At 39.8% G+C, this 16,272-nt stretch overlaps 1 protein-coding gene across 1 annotated transcript; it reads left to right on the forward strand.

The window, feature by feature from the left end:
- The first annotated feature begins 298 nt into the window (after nucleotides 1-298).
- Nucleotides 299-9,294, forward strand: LOC143816987 (keratin, type II cytoskeletal 6A-like). The gene is made up of 9 exons (XM_077298031.1): nucleotides 299-1,022; nucleotides 1,128-1,348; nucleotides 3,107-3,167; nucleotides 3,533-3,628; nucleotides 4,400-4,564; nucleotides 4,989-5,114; nucleotides 6,750-6,970; nucleotides 7,700-7,734; nucleotides 7,815-9,294. Exons 1-9 carry the CDS (start codon nucleotides 408-410, stop codon nucleotides 8,189-8,191), a joined length of 1,917 nt encoding a protein of 638 aa, XP_077154146.1. The 5' UTR covers nucleotides 299-407; the 3' UTR covers nucleotides 8,192-9,294.
- Nucleotides 9,295-16,272: the final 6,978 nt, after the last annotated feature.

Genomic DNA, 16,272 nt, shown 5'->3' on the forward strand with positions numbered 1-16,272 from the left:
TGGTTTTGCACATTGATTACATAAAAAAAGTAGCCTGGAGATCTCTTCTGGGATATGTTTACTAATTTATACATAAAAGGATTTCATAACCCCAAAGCTAAGTGAAGTAATATCTCATCGCATTCTTTTTTTTCCTATTCATGTAAAGGTGTGTCCCAATTTATCAACCCAATATGCAGCTAAACTAAAAGATGAGCTGCCAGGCATGCCAAACCTGCCAAGCCCATGATTAAAGTAAATTGATTTTCTGATTCCCTAGGCAGCCAAACCCACTTATCAGATAGTATAAAAGGTAGCACAACGACCTCTCTGCACAGAGGGGTTCAGACTCCTTCCCTCTGACTTCTGCTTTTGTGGATCAGCTTATTCATTTCTTCCATTTTTCTTTATCGCAAAAATTTACCAAAATGAGTAGGGGCCAGTCATTTGGTAGTATGTCTATGTCAGGTGGCAGGAATTTCACAGCTGCTTCTCTTGGAGGCGGCGGTGGTGGTGGTGGTGGAGGTGGTGGAGTAAGAACTAGCTTTAGCTCAGCTTCTGTGTCAAAAGGAATGGGAGGTGGAGGTGGTGGTGGTGGTGGTGGCCGTTCTGGTGGCTTTGGTTCTAGAAGTTGTTATTCTCTTGGGGGAAACAAGAGAATATCTATTAGTGCTAGTTCTCGTGCTGGTGGTGGTGGTGGTGGCTATGGATCTGGTGGTGGAGCAGGTGGAGGAGCTGGAGGATTTGGTGGTGGAATGGGAGGTGGAGGAGGATTTGGTGGTGGAATGGGAGGTGGAGGAGGTTTTGGTGGTGGAATGGGAGGTGGAGGATTTGGAGGACCTGGCGGAGGCTTCCCAGATGGAGGTTTTGGTGGCCCAAATTTTCCTGTCTGCCCACCTGGTGGAATTCAACAAGTAACCATTAACCAGAGCTTATTAGCTCCTCTGAATTTGGAAATTGACCCTACTATTCAAAAAGTGAGAACAGAAGAAAGGGAACAGATAAAGACCCTCAACAATAAATTTGCCTCCTTTATTGACAAGGTAACGTAATCTAATTTGTTGACTGACTGATTTTGGCTTTGTATTCATACTATATGGAAGTTTTACAGTTACATTACATTTTTGCTATATTGTTGTATATTATAGGTTAGGTTTTTGGAGCAACAAAATCAGGTTCTAAAGACAAAGTGGAGCTTCTTACAGGAACAAGGGCAAAAAGGGGGAACAAAGAGAAACAACATTGACCCTCTTTTTGAGGCTTACATCAGCAACCTGAGGCGTCAACTAGACTCATTACTTAATGATAAAACTCGTCTTGATGGAGAACTGAGGAACATGCAAGACTTAGTAGAAGATTACAAAAACAAGTATGAATCATCTGCTTACATATATAGTCTGTTAATAATGCAAATATATCCTACTCTGCTATATTTGTACTGCAAATATGACTTAATAATGGTTTGGTAATAGAAATGTGACAATAATGTTCTAGGCCTAGTAGGGTAAGTGCTAATATTTGTATCACTGATACTTACTGAACATTCAAAAGGTAATTCCCAATATAGTAAGTTATCCCCTATCTGTCGGATAAGGGCTAACTTACTTATCTCTTAGGGTTTGACCATTGTGCACCCCAAAAATTCAGAGAATAGGGCACTTGAACCCAGGAACTGGTCTGTGCCGAGCCTCATCTTGGATGGAGATGTCCAAGAACATAGCTGTCTAAGTATAAAACAATGTATTTTTCTTTTATAAGGACCAGTTTGTGCTCTGGAAATATGCGATTGTTTATTTAGTGTTAACATATGGAGCTTACATTATTATTATCATTATTCTGTTTTGTAAGATATCGAAGTGAAGGTACTTAGACATGCATTGGTAGTATTGGCAATCTAAGATGTAGACTGGAGGGCGTCATTACCACCTGTCCATTAGAGTGATCACCTCTGTGCTATATAGTGTCTAAATATATTTGATCACATAGATTGCATGCATTATTAAAATAGCCAAAATCTGCAATAGACCCTAAGCATAGTATTGGAACAATATATATATATATATATATATATATATATATATATATATATATATATATATATATATATATATTGCTGTACTTCATGCTTGCAAATGTCAAAGGTGTGTATCACTTTCTGTTCTTAGTATTGAGTGATACATTGGATGGGTTTATATTAGGTTTCTTTAATAAAGTATTGCCTTTTAAGTAAAAAAAAGTCTAGTCCAGTAGTATCTGTAGCTTTCGCCAGCAGTTCAAAGACAATGAATGGAGCACAGGTCAAGCATGCGCACTTCCGCTTGAATCAAACTCTACAGATACCATTTCAGCAACAGGTTGAACTCTATGGACTAATGTCTACTATCAACCTTAAAACTATAAAACTATGAAACTTGGGATCTCTGGGGATCTTAAGAGTGAGACCCCAGCTATCAGTAAGTTAACTCCTATCCATAGGGAATAACTAGAGGCATTGGGAATAATTCTTTAAGCAAAGTTCTCCAAGTAAATAGGATTGTGTAACTAATAACAATGTATGTTTTTCTGTGGTGCCTTTAATTTAATCTGTCTGATGAATGTTATATATCTAGAATGTAGAGCTATTACTTTTTTATTAGTATGTTAAATTATTAGTAAATAATTTTATACTAGTTGATTGTTATCTACTAGTGATGAGCGAGTATGCTTATTACTCGAGTTTTTCGAGCATGCTCAGGTGTTCTCCGAGTATCTTGGGTGTGCTTGTATATTATGTTTGAGTCCCTGCAGCTGCATGATTTGTGGCTGCTAGACAGCCTGAATACATTTGGGGAATCCCTAAAAAACAGGCAATCACTGCATGTGTTCAGGCTGTCCAGCTGCCCCAAACCATGCAGCTGCGGGGACTCAAACATAATCTAAGAGCTCTAAGAGCACGCCCAAGATACTAGGAGAACACCCGAACATGCTCGGGAATCTCGAGTAACGAGTATACTCACTCATCACTATTATCTACTCTGCTACTCATACGTATAGGAAAGCAATGCCATCTAATGATTAACATTGCATTAAAGTCCTGTAGACACAATAGATGCAATACACATTACATTTTTGTTTTGTTTTCTGCTAGATATGAAGATGAGATCAACAAGCGCACAACTGCCGAAAATGAATTTGTGGTCCTCAAGAAGGTAACTATTGACAAAACTGCAATAAATGAAAGGAGTCAAATATGTTTTTTTTATCTATCATCTATCTATCTATCTATCTATCTATCTATCTATCTATCTATCTATCTATCTATTATATCTATCTATCTATCTATCTATCTATTATATCTATCAATCTATCTATCTATCTATCTATCTATCTATCTATCTATCTATCTATCTATTATATCTATCTATCTATCTATCTATCTATCTATCTATCTATCTATCTATCTATGGAAATTAATATCATGTAATTTTGAACCATCATGATTGCATTTCTCCTATTGATGTCTCATTAGGTCTGCTCATTGTGTACTGACTCATTCTGGTAAACTATTTTTTAGGATGTGGATGCTGCATACATGAACAAGGTGGAGATGGAGAGCAAAGTAGATCTTTTGACTGATGAGATCAACTTCCTAAGAACACTCTATGAAACGGTAAAAGTCTCACTTGTAGTTATAACTGAGTCAATGCAAAAAATCAAAAAAAATAAGCTGATCGAAGGGTACCAGACTCCAATGATCATAAATGATTAAAATTAGGAAAAAAGGCACCGTTAAAATAGGATAACTTTCCGGTTACATCCTGTTATTATTAACATCTATTTTACAAAACTATGGTCCTTTGAATGTTCCAATAAATAGGGTAGAAGGAAGGAATCTGCATCATTCTGGGGCCATGTTGTATCCTGTTTTAATAGCAAAGTTTCCCAATGAAAAATAAATACATTTCAACTGGATGCTAAAACATCATGAGAAAATTGAATTATTGCATGGGAGCAAGACTAGAAGCAATCATTTTCTCTGCAGTGCCTCCACAGGTCAAAGGAAACATTGCACCGTTCTTACTTTAATAACGGGGCTGTCTGTAGTGCATGAACATGTTGGGTCCTCCAGAGTTAAAGGCGCTGTTAGTAGCTAGACTTTACCCAAACTAGATGAGGGTCCTGAATATGGAATCGCAATCTATACATTTTGTAATCCTCAATTCAACAATGAATTTTCTAAACTGCACAGCTCCTTAAAGATTATATAAGTTTTGAACACAACACAAAGTAATTTAAACCTGAGCATTTTGTACAAATGTAATTCTGAAGGAATTGACCAAGCTTGTCAACTGCATATTCATTATTTGTTACCTAGCTAGGTTTAATAAAGATATTGAATTTTTTCTTCGATGACGGCTAAGCTGCTGTATTTAAATTGCAGGAAATGAGTGATCTTCAAGGCCAGATTTCAGATACTTCAGTCATTCTTTCCATGGACAACAACAGAGCTCTAGACCTTGATGGCCTCATTGCCGAGGTTAAGGCTCAGTATGAAGATATCGCACAGAAGAGCAGAGCAGAGGCCGAAAATGCATATGCTATGAAGGTAATAACAGTGTCATGTTTGTAATGGAAGATATTTTAACCAGAAATGGAATTTTCTATAGGGCTTCACTATCTAAATGATGAATCCTGCTGTAATTAGGGAGTGGCGAGTGCCAATATTAACAAGGTATTAGATATTGAAGATACTAGTGCAGAATTCAGTCGATCAACCATTGTAACGTGAATTCTTTTTACTGAGTACCACTATGGCTAATTGACCAAATATGATACCTGGTCATAAATGGGCTATTTTATATCAGCAGCCTTTCTATGAGTTATGAATATGGCTTTTAAAAATCCAAGTGATGTTGTAAATGCTTCTAATGATGTTTCCTACTACCTATTGATGCTGTACAACGTGTTGAACACATGGTATGACCACCATTGTAAAGGAATTCATGCAATGTCTCTATGTTCCACTATAGTTCCAACAGCTACAAGAGACAGCAGGTCAACATGGTAACAGTCTGAAATCCAGCAAGAGCGAAATATCTGATCTGAACCGTATGATTCAAAGATTGAAGGCTGAAATCGAAAGCGTGAAGAAACAGGTACACTCATCCAAAACATTCCATTTTGAGCTAGATTTACAGTCCTCAATATGGAATATAGAGGAACTTCATTTTCAATATACTAGGCTAGTACCTTTTTCATGGGCACACTCGCAAATCACATGCTACTAGTTTAATTAATTCTCATCTATTGTTTTTCTACAACCTCACTAGTCTCAAACAAGGGATTAAATTGTCTTTGGTGCTTGCGTAATGGTGCAAACTGTAAGTGATTGATACCTACATCATATTTTCATTTAGTTTTTCACTAAAACAAACAAGATTTTAATTACCTATTTTCAAATACTAATTTTAATTAACTTATATTATAGGTCATTCACCCCCACACAACACAGGTTTCAACTATATAATTAAGAATATATGTTTCCTCATATATTTTTGTATGTATATCCATAAATCCAAGGTCAACGCTTCAAGTTCATACTACAGACACTTCTCTGACACTCGGCCGAGACACAAGTCACATGGCTATTGGCTTTGCAGGCCCAATGGTACTTTGCTTTCTAAACGCTTATATTTTCAGATCTTTTGTGCCACATAATTATTAACAATATCCAAAAGTATTTGAAGAGCATTAGATAAGAAACCATGAGCCTGATATATTGTAATTATGTGATAAGTAGAGATCCTACTGCTAAGACTCCCACTCAGTTTCCGACTGGTTCACCAAGTGAATCCCCTAGTGGGCCTCTATGCAGAAGAAACAGGAAAAGGGTGAAACTTTGTCAAAGGAGCACCGAAAGGAAACTCTGACACGAGAATGGGGTAAAGCCACAACGCGTTTCAACGGAAGTACCGTCTTCATCAGGTGGACATTTCAAAATGTCCACCTGCTGAAGACGGTACTTCTGTTGAAACGCGTCGTGGCTTAACCCCATTTTGGTGTCAGAGTTTCCTTTTGCCGCTCCTTTGACCGAGTTTCACCCTTTTTCTGTTTCTGTCCTACTTCGGAGGTGTTCAGCTGGAGCTGCGGGGGGACTGGGCGCCCTCCCCTCACTAGGGCTACCTATCCAGCGCTCCTAAAGAATCCGCTTTTTACTGACTTTGTCTATGCAGAAGAAAGGCATTTAACGCCAATCACAAATTGCTTTTGGACCAATACATTGATTCACTATGCAGAGACATACGCAGCATTTTTTCATTCATTCAACAAACTACCTAGTTTAATATTGTATAAAAGCAGAGGTAATTTTATGAAAGACGGTAATGTAATATTTTGCATGAAGCTAAACAATGAACCCCAAGAGTCAATATTTCTGGTGGGCCCTTGCCATCTTAATCCAACACTGTTCCCACCTATCAGGAACATTGAGAGTATATGACATAGATGACCATTTTTATCTAACAAGGACGCCAGTGTTTGGCTCCTTTGGAAGTGGTTTAGTGGAGAAATGGCTTTGCATGTGAGCACCACTGAAGAATATAGGACTTGTGGAAATAGCCTGTGGATATGCCACTAATCTTGTAGAACTTTTCTATAAGATGGCTAAATATAATGGAAATCATCAAACCTATATCCCATCTAACTATATACTATGACCATTATCTAGTTAATTACCGTACATAGGCTTCTGTAGAAATATATCGTGATATAACTATTTTTCTTGTTTTCAGTGTGCTAATCTGCAAGCAGCAATCGCAGAAGCTGAAGAACGCGGTGAGCTTGCCATTAAAGATGCCCAGAAAAAGCTTGATGAACTTCAAGCAGCTCTTAAAAAGGCAAAGGAAGATTTAGCTAAGCAGTTGCGTGAGTACCAGGAGCTGATGAATGTGAAGCTGGCCCTGGATATTGAGATTGCTACCTACAGAGCACTACTGGAAGGAGAAGAATGCAGGTATGTCATGGACTTCTATTTTCTTACTCATAGCACAAACTTATCGCAATTCTACAAATATGAAATGTTGGAGTCTTGCTATAGATTATAATAACAGATTACCCAGAGGGTAAATGGACCCAACTTAAGGGATAAAACTTGACTTTTATTGTAATTAATTAATATGGTCTAACAGAGAAAAATTAAAATTAGGTGTTATTGCTGTGTAGCATTTCTTTGGAACTGCTCGACGGGGTATCACTCTTCTAAGGCTAATATATCTCCTACCTAGATAAATGGCTGCAGTCCACTAGCTAGGATAGCTTTTCTCAGAACAATTATAGATGTCAGTTGCAAAACCACTAATAAGACTGATTAAAACTCACTCATAGCCAAATCAAGTTTTAATCACATTATCCCTGTTAGTATGATTTCTCATCCCTAAAGAGTTTGGGTAGACACCTGGTTTTCTACTGCTATATATTATAACACTCTCAAATGCTCTATTTGTCACATTGTGACACTTTGGGTCATTTGATGACTCCACTTAGCTCCAAATACTGATGAATTGCCAAAATACATTAGATTGTCCTAGTCATAAATGAGTGCTTGAGTGATCACCATCTAAATATCTCCTAAACTAGACCCCCTGTAGACTCTGACTGAAATATGTCAGTAAATTGTCTACAGGGAACGAAATGCCAAATTTTGTAAAGTATCTAATTTGTTATTCATTTAATTTAATTACAGGATGTCGGGAGAAATTACTAATCCTGTGAATATATGTAAGTAAACCAGAATCTTTTTCTTCATGCTTTTGGTGCAATTTATAGCCATTCACTTCTAATATGAGCATTTCTTACAGCTGTGGTCAGCGGCTCTACTTCATACAGCATGGGAGGAGGCGGATCAGGAGCAGGAGGTGGATTTGGAGCCGGCGGCGGTGGATTTGGAGCCAGTGGCGGTGGTGGATATGGTGGAGGTGGATTTGGAGCTGGAGGAGGAGGAGGATATGGAGCAGGAGGTGGTGGATTTGGAGGAGGAGCTGGAGGATACGGAGGAGGGGGAATGGATTTTGGAGCTGGGGGAGGTAGGGAATATGGAGGAGGATATTCTATGGGTGGTGGAGGTGGCGGAGGAGATTATGGTTTTGGAGGTGGTGCCTCTAGCTCTTCAAGCAGGCAAGGTATGACAATTGTCTCCAAAACATCCTCTTCCTCATCAACCAGAAAAATAAATTAAGCCTACCATTACCCCATCAAGTTTCTTTTCTATCTGCTAGGGTATGTCCTTCTCTCCTACATGCCTCACCTCATTCAAACAGCAATGTCATGAATTCAATGTAATTGCAAACCAAGTAAATTATGACTATGACAATTCATCGTATTCTATAAGAAGCTGGTGCAGATCTCTCTATGTCCAGCGGTGAATGTCACCTCTCCAGTTCTAGACTAATCAATGATAATTTTTAGAACTCCCCACTTTATTAAGCACAAGCTGATCCACAATTGTAATATTACCATATAACCAGGTGGCATATATATATATATATATATATATATATATATATATATATATATATATATGCAATGGATGTATTAACTGTCAAGAAGTCAAGAAACCAAAAAACCTAAAAATCCTGTTATGAGATTACATAGCATCAGTGAAGTACTTTTCTCTCCCATGTCACAATTTTGAGGTCTAAGAAAGTGTATTTTTCAAAACCACCATTCTGAATATTGATGGCCATAAATCTCCAGTGACCACCGGTTCTCTAGTTTGAGGACATTGCCTAAGATTGGTTTCATATGTCCGACATTTGCAGTCCAAGTACAGACCACAATGTCCGGATCGGCATTGGGTCTCCTGACTTTTACGCAAGAGTCTCATATATGCCTATGAAACTATTGAGATTTCGTCAGGAGACCCCTGAACATCGGATGTGTGAAACTGGCCGCTCTTCATATCTAAACTTCTTAAAGCTCTTTGAAAGTGACATGAGGAAGGAGGAGCGCATTGGAATTAACTGTAGTCACATGTAAATTCTCAGATTTTTAGTGTTGTCGAGCTATACGTCCAGAAAAAAATAGTCAGGCTGAATATTAATTAAAAAAGGTATTGTCTAAAGTCATGTGTGCAAAGTAGGTTTGATAAATACGTATGTTCCGTGAAATTCTCTGCGCATGTTATATTTTGTATATGGCACTTTATGCTTGTATCACTGTACTATTTTTACTTATGATGCCTGCTCCAGATACAACGTCAATTCAATGTAGTTGATTGTTAACCTCCTATCAAGCTATATTGTTTGTCTAATAAATTGCATTCATGATAACACACGATAAGTGTTTGAATTTGAATTTATTTTCCAATTATAAGTAATAACAGAAGATGACAGTAATTATCTAATTGCTGATTACTTAAAGGACTATACCACCCAGAGGTGTAAGTCATACTGCACCGCAGGATAAATCACACAATCATGCCCGAATGTACCCTGTGTTTTCTTTTTCCTTAAGGCAGCCATGCCCTATTTGCAAAGGCATTGGTAGGCTTTTCTAAGGAAAAGATTCAATTCCCTGGCTTACACCTGTCCTAAGTCCTTTGGCTAAGGCAGAACCGCACATACTCCCACAAGTTGAATACCTTTCTGCCACTCCACTCTCCATCTAGATGGTACGATTGAAGGCCAATGGTCTGGTTGTAATCTTGTGACATACAGAGACATATGATGGAAACATTTCCTAAATTCCACTACAAATACAATACTTATACTAAACTGCTGATTGCATCATTGTATGCAATAGTAGAAAGGGATTGCATCAGTGTGTCATTACTTTTCCCTGGAGGCTTTAACTTTTCATTACCAACCTAAGCCTCCCAAATGGTATGCATTACAGATTCTGGTTCATACAGTTAGTGCCAGGGGTGGGTATATCATTGGTACAGCCTGTGCAGCCACACAGTGGCCCAAGAGATAAGGGACCCATATCCTTCTTCAAAACAGGTGAAATTGTGCATTATGATGAACTATTGGACTGCAAAAAGGCCCATATATACGTCTGTTGCCCAGGGATACTCTTTTGGCTGTGTCTGCCAGTGGTTAGCAGAAATCTACTGGACATTAATAAAGTAATTTCCTACTTAGAAAATATATACAACAATAAAAAGAAAGCCTAGCACTTCCGGCACAAATCTTCTTAAATCTGAGAAATCTATGCATCCTAGTGTCCCCTCTACTCTTCTATATCTCGCTATAAGACAAATTACTGCAGCAGGAGCCTCCCCCCCTTTGCCTTGTCTTCCGTGGGATAAACTGATAAAAGGTCCTTTCTCCTTAGCTAAGTCCACGCAATTTTGAAAAGAAGTTTAACCCCTGATCTCTGCAGAATTTCTACAAAACTGTTTAATGAACATATTAAAAAAAATTTGAGTGAGAAATAATGGGAATTGACACAACTAAAATGGGCAACACCTGCCCGGATCACAGAAATAATGCACTTATCAGGATGCAGCAAACCCATGTAATGAAGATGCAAGTATATAGTGCTGGGCAGCCCACCTAGTCTAACAGTATGGACGTCATTAATAGGTCATAAACCAGACATTGTGCACTACCTGTGTAGGACCAGCACCCTATACAAGCCTTTTTTGTGCAATTTCAATATGAAGCAATCACCCTCTCCATGATCTAGTAGATTGTGAGTGGTTGTATCAGCAGTATTCTGCACCTGTGTTGCCGCCATCTTTGTTATATGGGTGTACTGCATCCTGATAGTGTATTAGTTCTGTGACATGAGAAGGTAACTACAGTTGCCCTTCTGCTGTGTAAATTCTTGAATGTTTGTTAATTTTAATTCCTCTTTCTGTGGCCTTGTTTTTAACCCCTTACCGACCTTGGACGGCTGACACTTACCGACCTTAGACATACTGAGTACATCCAGGCTATTTTGCGCACACGGAGACTGTTCGTGTTCAGAGGCTGTTCAGGCTAATTCTGACAGCTGAAACCCGCCCCCACCGCTCCCGGCACTTTAACCCCCTAAATACTGCTTTTTCTTGCGATTGCAGCCTTTAGCAGGCGTGCAGAGGGAGGGAGACACCTCTGCACTCTGATCGACACCCCGGCGACAACATAGCTTGGGCCCAATCCTTGCCATGGGGAACCGATATCATCGATGTGCAACAAACTGGTCACTAAAATGGCAGTTTGCAATTCACTCAGTAACATCCACTACCGCTTGTTTATGGAAAAAACCCATGGAGTCAAAATTGTAACTACACCTCTAGATAAATTCCAAAAAGGGTGTAATTTTCAAAATAAGGTCACTAGAGGGGGGATTCTGCTCTTCTAGCACTTAGGGGCTCTGTATATGGAGTCTGCAAACTATTCTAGGAAAACCTGCGCTCCAGGATGCAAATAGCGCTTTGTCCCACCTGAGTCTCTCCGTATGGTTAAGCAGTACTGTGCTTCCACATATTTGTATATTCAGCAGAAATTGTTGAACAAATTTTGGTGCCACTTCTCTCCTTGTGAAAATGTAAACTCTGGGACTAAAACATTTTTTTTTCTGGCATATACTGTATGTAATTTTTGTTTCTTCTCAGCCCAATGGTATAAAATTCTGTGACTCACCAGTGGTGTTAATATGATCACTGCACCCTTAGATTAATTTACTGAGTAGTTTGTAAAATGGGGTCGCTTATGAGGAGTTCTGCTGTTCTGGCATCTCAGGGGATCTCCCAGTTGTTCGTTGTACCCTCGAACTATAACAGTAAAATCTATAATATGGCGCTCCTTCCATTCTGAGCTTTGCACTGTGCCTGAAAAATATTTCCCTTTTACATATAGGGTATTGACGCACTGAGGAGAAATGTTTACAACAAACTAAGGTTCATTTTTTCCTATTAGCCCTTAGAAAAATTAAAAACTTGAGGCCAAAACATCAGTTTAGCGGAAAAAATGTACCGTATTTTCCGGCGTATAAGACGACTTTTTAACCCCCGAAAATCTTCTTAAAAGTCGGGGGTCGTCTTATACGCCGGGAATCGTCGTGTACGCCGGTGTATATGGTGGGTGGGGAGGGGGAGTGATCCTGATGACGAGGGGGCGTCTCACAGGAAAGTGAGTAATCCCCATTACCTTATCCTAGCGGTGCAGCGTGGGGGTGTCAGTGCTGGGAGCGGCGGCGGCTGCTGTGTTCTGGTGCGGCGGCTCCTCTTCTGTGTGGGGCCTCTGTGCTGTGAGGTGGCGGCGGCAGCGGCGTATCTTTATCCAGTTGGGGCTCCTCCGGCATCTCCTTAGCCCTGGAGGCCCCGCCGCAACTCCATCGGTGCAATGTGGTGGCCTCCGGGAAAATGGCCGCTGCTCAGATTCAGATCTCGTGTCCCGAGATTTCGGGACGAGATCTGAATCTGAGCAGCGGCCATTTTCCCGGAGGCCACCGCATCGCACCTATTGAGCTGCCTCCGGGAAAATGGCCGCTGCATTGCACCGATGGAGTTGCGGCGGGGCCTCCAGGGCTAAGGAGATGCCGGAGGAGCCCCAACTGGATAAAGATATGCCGCCGCCACCGCCACCGCACAGCACAGAGGCCCCACACAGAAGAGGAGCCGCCGCACCAGAGCACAGCAGCCGCCGCACCAGAGCACAGCAGCCGCCACCGCCACTCCCAGCACTGAGACCCCCACGCTGCACCGCTACGATAAGGTAATGGGGGATACTCACTTTCCTGTGAGACGCCCCCTCGTCATCAGGATCACTCCCCCCCCCCCCCAAAAGGCACATATTCACCGGCCCTATAAGACGACATAGGGTGTATAAGAAGACCCCCGACTTTTAAGAAGATTTTATATTTTAACTGGTAAAGTTGGGGGGTCGTCTTATACGCCCAGTCGTCTTATACGCCGGAAAATACGGTAAGTATTCTTTATTCACTGCTCATTAGTATACAAATCTGTGAGGCACATGTGGTGTTAATATGATCACTGCAAGTCTAGATGAATTCATTGAAGTGTGTAGTTTGTAAAATGAGGTCATATATGGGGTGTTTCTTCTGTTCTGGCACCTCAAGGGCTCTGCCAATGTGACATGGCACCTTCAAACCATTTCAGCAAAATCTGAATTCCAATATGGCGCTTCTTCCCTTCTGAGCTTTGCACTGTGTCTCAAAAGTATTTTTTGACCACATATTGGGTATCTGTGTACTCAGGAGTAATTGCTCAAAACATTTTGGGGTCCATTTTCTTCTGCTGACCTTGTGAAAATAAACGATTTGGGGCTAAAACAACAGTTATGTGGGATTTTTTTTCCATTTTTACAGATCAACATTGCAAAATTCTGTGAAGCATGTGGGGGTTCAGGGTGTTCACTACACATATAGATAAACTCCTTGAGGGGTATCGTTTCCAAAATAAGGTCACTTGTGGGGGTTTTACACTGTTTAGGCACACCAGGGTCTCTCCAAACATAACATGACGCCAGCACAATTCCATAAAAGCCTGATGTCTGAAATGTCACTCCTTCCTTTATTTTGAGCCCTGACATGCACTCAAAACTACTGAGAAGAACCTTGGGGTTCAAGGTATTCTCAAGATAAGTTCATTGGGGGTTTAATTTCGAAAATGGTGTCACTTGTGGGGGGTTTCTACTGTTTAGGCACATCAGGGGCTCTCCAAACGGGACATGGTGTCCGCTAATTATTACAGCAAATTTTGCTTTCAAAACTTAAGATGGTGCTCTTTCCCTTCCAAGCCCTGCTATGCACCCAAAAAGTAGTTTTCATCCATATAATGGTTAGCATCGTATTCAAGAGATATTGCACAAGAAATTATATGGTGCCATTTTTCATGTTACTCTTATGAAAATGCAGCATTTGGAGCCAAGGTAACATTTTTGTGAGAAAAATGTGATTTGCTCAATGCTATAAACTTCTGTGAAGCACCTGAGGGTTAAAAGTGCTCACCACACATCTAGATAAGTTCCCTGAGGAATATAGCTTCCAAAATGGTGTCACTTGTGGGGGGGTTTCCACGGTTCAGGCACATCAGGTTCTCTACAAACGTGACATGGCATCCGATAAATATTCCAGCAAATTTTGCATTCAAAAGTCAAATGGTACGCCTTCGCTTCTGAGCCATGCCATGCACCCAAACAGTGACTTTCCCTTACTTATGGGGTATCAGTAGCCTCAGGAGAAATTGCACAAAACCATTTCTGGTCCATTTCTTCCTGTTACAATTGTGAAAAAAAAAACAAATTGGGTGTAAAGATACATTTTTATGAAAAAAATGTAAATGTTTATTTTTTCCTTCCACATTGTAAAAATTCCTGTGAAGGTTTAATAAACTTCTTGAATATGGTTTTGAGCACCTTAATGGGTAGAGTTTTTAGAATGGTGTCACTTTTGGGTATTTTCTGTCATATAGACCCCTCAAAGTCACTTCAAATGTAATGTGGTCCCTAAAAAAATGGTTTTGTAAATTTTGTTGAAAAAAAGAGAAATTGCTGATCACCTTTTAACCCTTATACCTTTCTAACTGCAAAAAATTATGTTTTAAAAAGTATGCTGATGTAGAGTAAACATGTGGGAAATGTTATTTATTTATTAACTATTTTGTGTGACATATCTCTCTGATTTAAGGACATAAAAATTAAAAGTTTGCAAATTTCAACATTTTCAAAATTTTTGCCAAATTTCCATGTTTTTTCCACAAATATATGCAAAGTCATATTAAAATTGTTTTACCACTATCATGATGTACAATATGTCAAGAGAAAGCAGTCTTAGGCTATGTGCACACGTTCAGGATTTTTTGCGGTTTTTTTTGCGTTTTTCGCAATAAAAACGCTTAAAAAACACATACATATGCATCCCATCATTTATAATGCATTCCGCAATTTTTGTCCATATATGTTGCACTTTTTCCGCGAAAAAAATGCATTGCATTGGATGTCACTAATAGGCTGTAAGCCAGGCATTGTGCACTACCTGTGTGTGACTAGTGCCCTATGCAAGCCTTTTTTGTGGAATTTCAATACTAAGCAATCACAAATGTAAATGGCAAAAGACTCAACTAGAAGAGTAACAAGTGCCAAGAGTCATCAAGATGCAATTCACAATGAAATAACATGCTGCAGCACTAGAATTTTTAATGTTAATGTTCATTTTCACTGGACTTTGGCTAGATTGCTGTCTTTAAATCACAGCTTATAGCCTAGACCATGCTGCATGATCTGATTGTATAATGCAAGTTTCTAAAAACATTTATTTTTAGTTTATTATAGTAACATATTAATATATGTAGGTAGATTAGATGGTGGAAAAGTCAGATACTTAATGCTTAAGCTGACCATGCACATTGGATAACGGTTATTTATCTACGAGCTATCTCTCCAAACTACCCATACACAGGAACACTCAGCTCAGTAAATCCTGTGCCATATGGGGAGAGCGGAGTAAACAATTGCCAGAATAATCTGTCAGCATCTTATTGGCCACAAAACAAAAGGATCCGCAATTGATTAATAACTGCCCGATCCATATCCTGAGATAGGATGCTCCCATACACACTGGATGGTCAGTTTATCCCGCTGAGATTGGTAGGTTCTGACAACTTTTCTATAAAATGTATGGGGGTCTTAAGGTTAAAGGGACATTTTACTACTGAGATATTGAAAGCCATTCCTGAGGATTGTTTATCAATACGGAAGTCGTATCAATGGAAGTCTTTAAGCAGAAGCTGGACAGACATCTGTCTGAGATGGTTTAGTGAATCCTGTAGGGCAGAGGTGTCAAACTGCATTCCTCGAGGGCCGCCAACAGGTCATGTTTTCAGGATTTCCTTAGCATTCCACAAGGTGCTGGAATCATTCTGTGCAGGTGATTAAATTATCACCTGTGCAATACAAGGAAATCCTGAAAACATGACCTGTTGGCGGCCCTCGAGGAATGCAGTTTGACACCTCTGCTGTAGGGGATCCAATGGGTCTGTATTTATTTATTTATTTATTTTTAAACAGGATTGGTGGAGGCAGTGAGGAGTGTTGGGTTATCGTGGAGTTAGCAATGATTGTATAAGATAGCAGGAACGCAGGATGCAGTGACGAGCAGGAGGCAGAACAAGAGTTAACGGATTTATTACAAGGATTACTCCACGCAGGGAGAGAAAGGGTTAAGGGGGAAATAAACTTGGGTTTGGTATCATGGTAGGAACAAATGGTTAGGAAACTGGTAAACTTATCAGTCTGATGGTTTCCGGGCTGTGGAAGTTTGAAATCCCACGGTGGCGCCGTAGGTGACTTTTGAAGTCTCTGGCCTGTT

Source organism: Ranitomeya variabilis, chromosome 3 (assembly GCF_051348905.1).
Source record: "Ranitomeya variabilis isolate aRanVar5 chromosome 3, aRanVar5.hap1, whole genome shotgun sequence".
Lineage (NCBI taxonomy): Eukaryota > Metazoa > Chordata > Amphibia > Anura > Dendrobatidae > Ranitomeya > Ranitomeya variabilis.

Coding starts and splice junctions, on each gene's coding strand:
- LOC143816987 (XM_077298031.1), top strand. CDS start 408: ATGAGTAGGGGCCAGTCATTTGGTAGTATGTCTATGTCAGGTGGCAGG. Junction 1,023..1,127: donor TTGCCTCCTTTATTGACAAG/GTAACGTAATCT, acceptor TGTATATTATAG/GTTAGGTTTTTGGAGCAACA. Junction 7,735..7,814: donor TACTAATCCTGTGAATATAT/GTAAGTAAACCA, acceptor CATTTCTTACAG/CTGTGGTCAGCGGCTCTACT.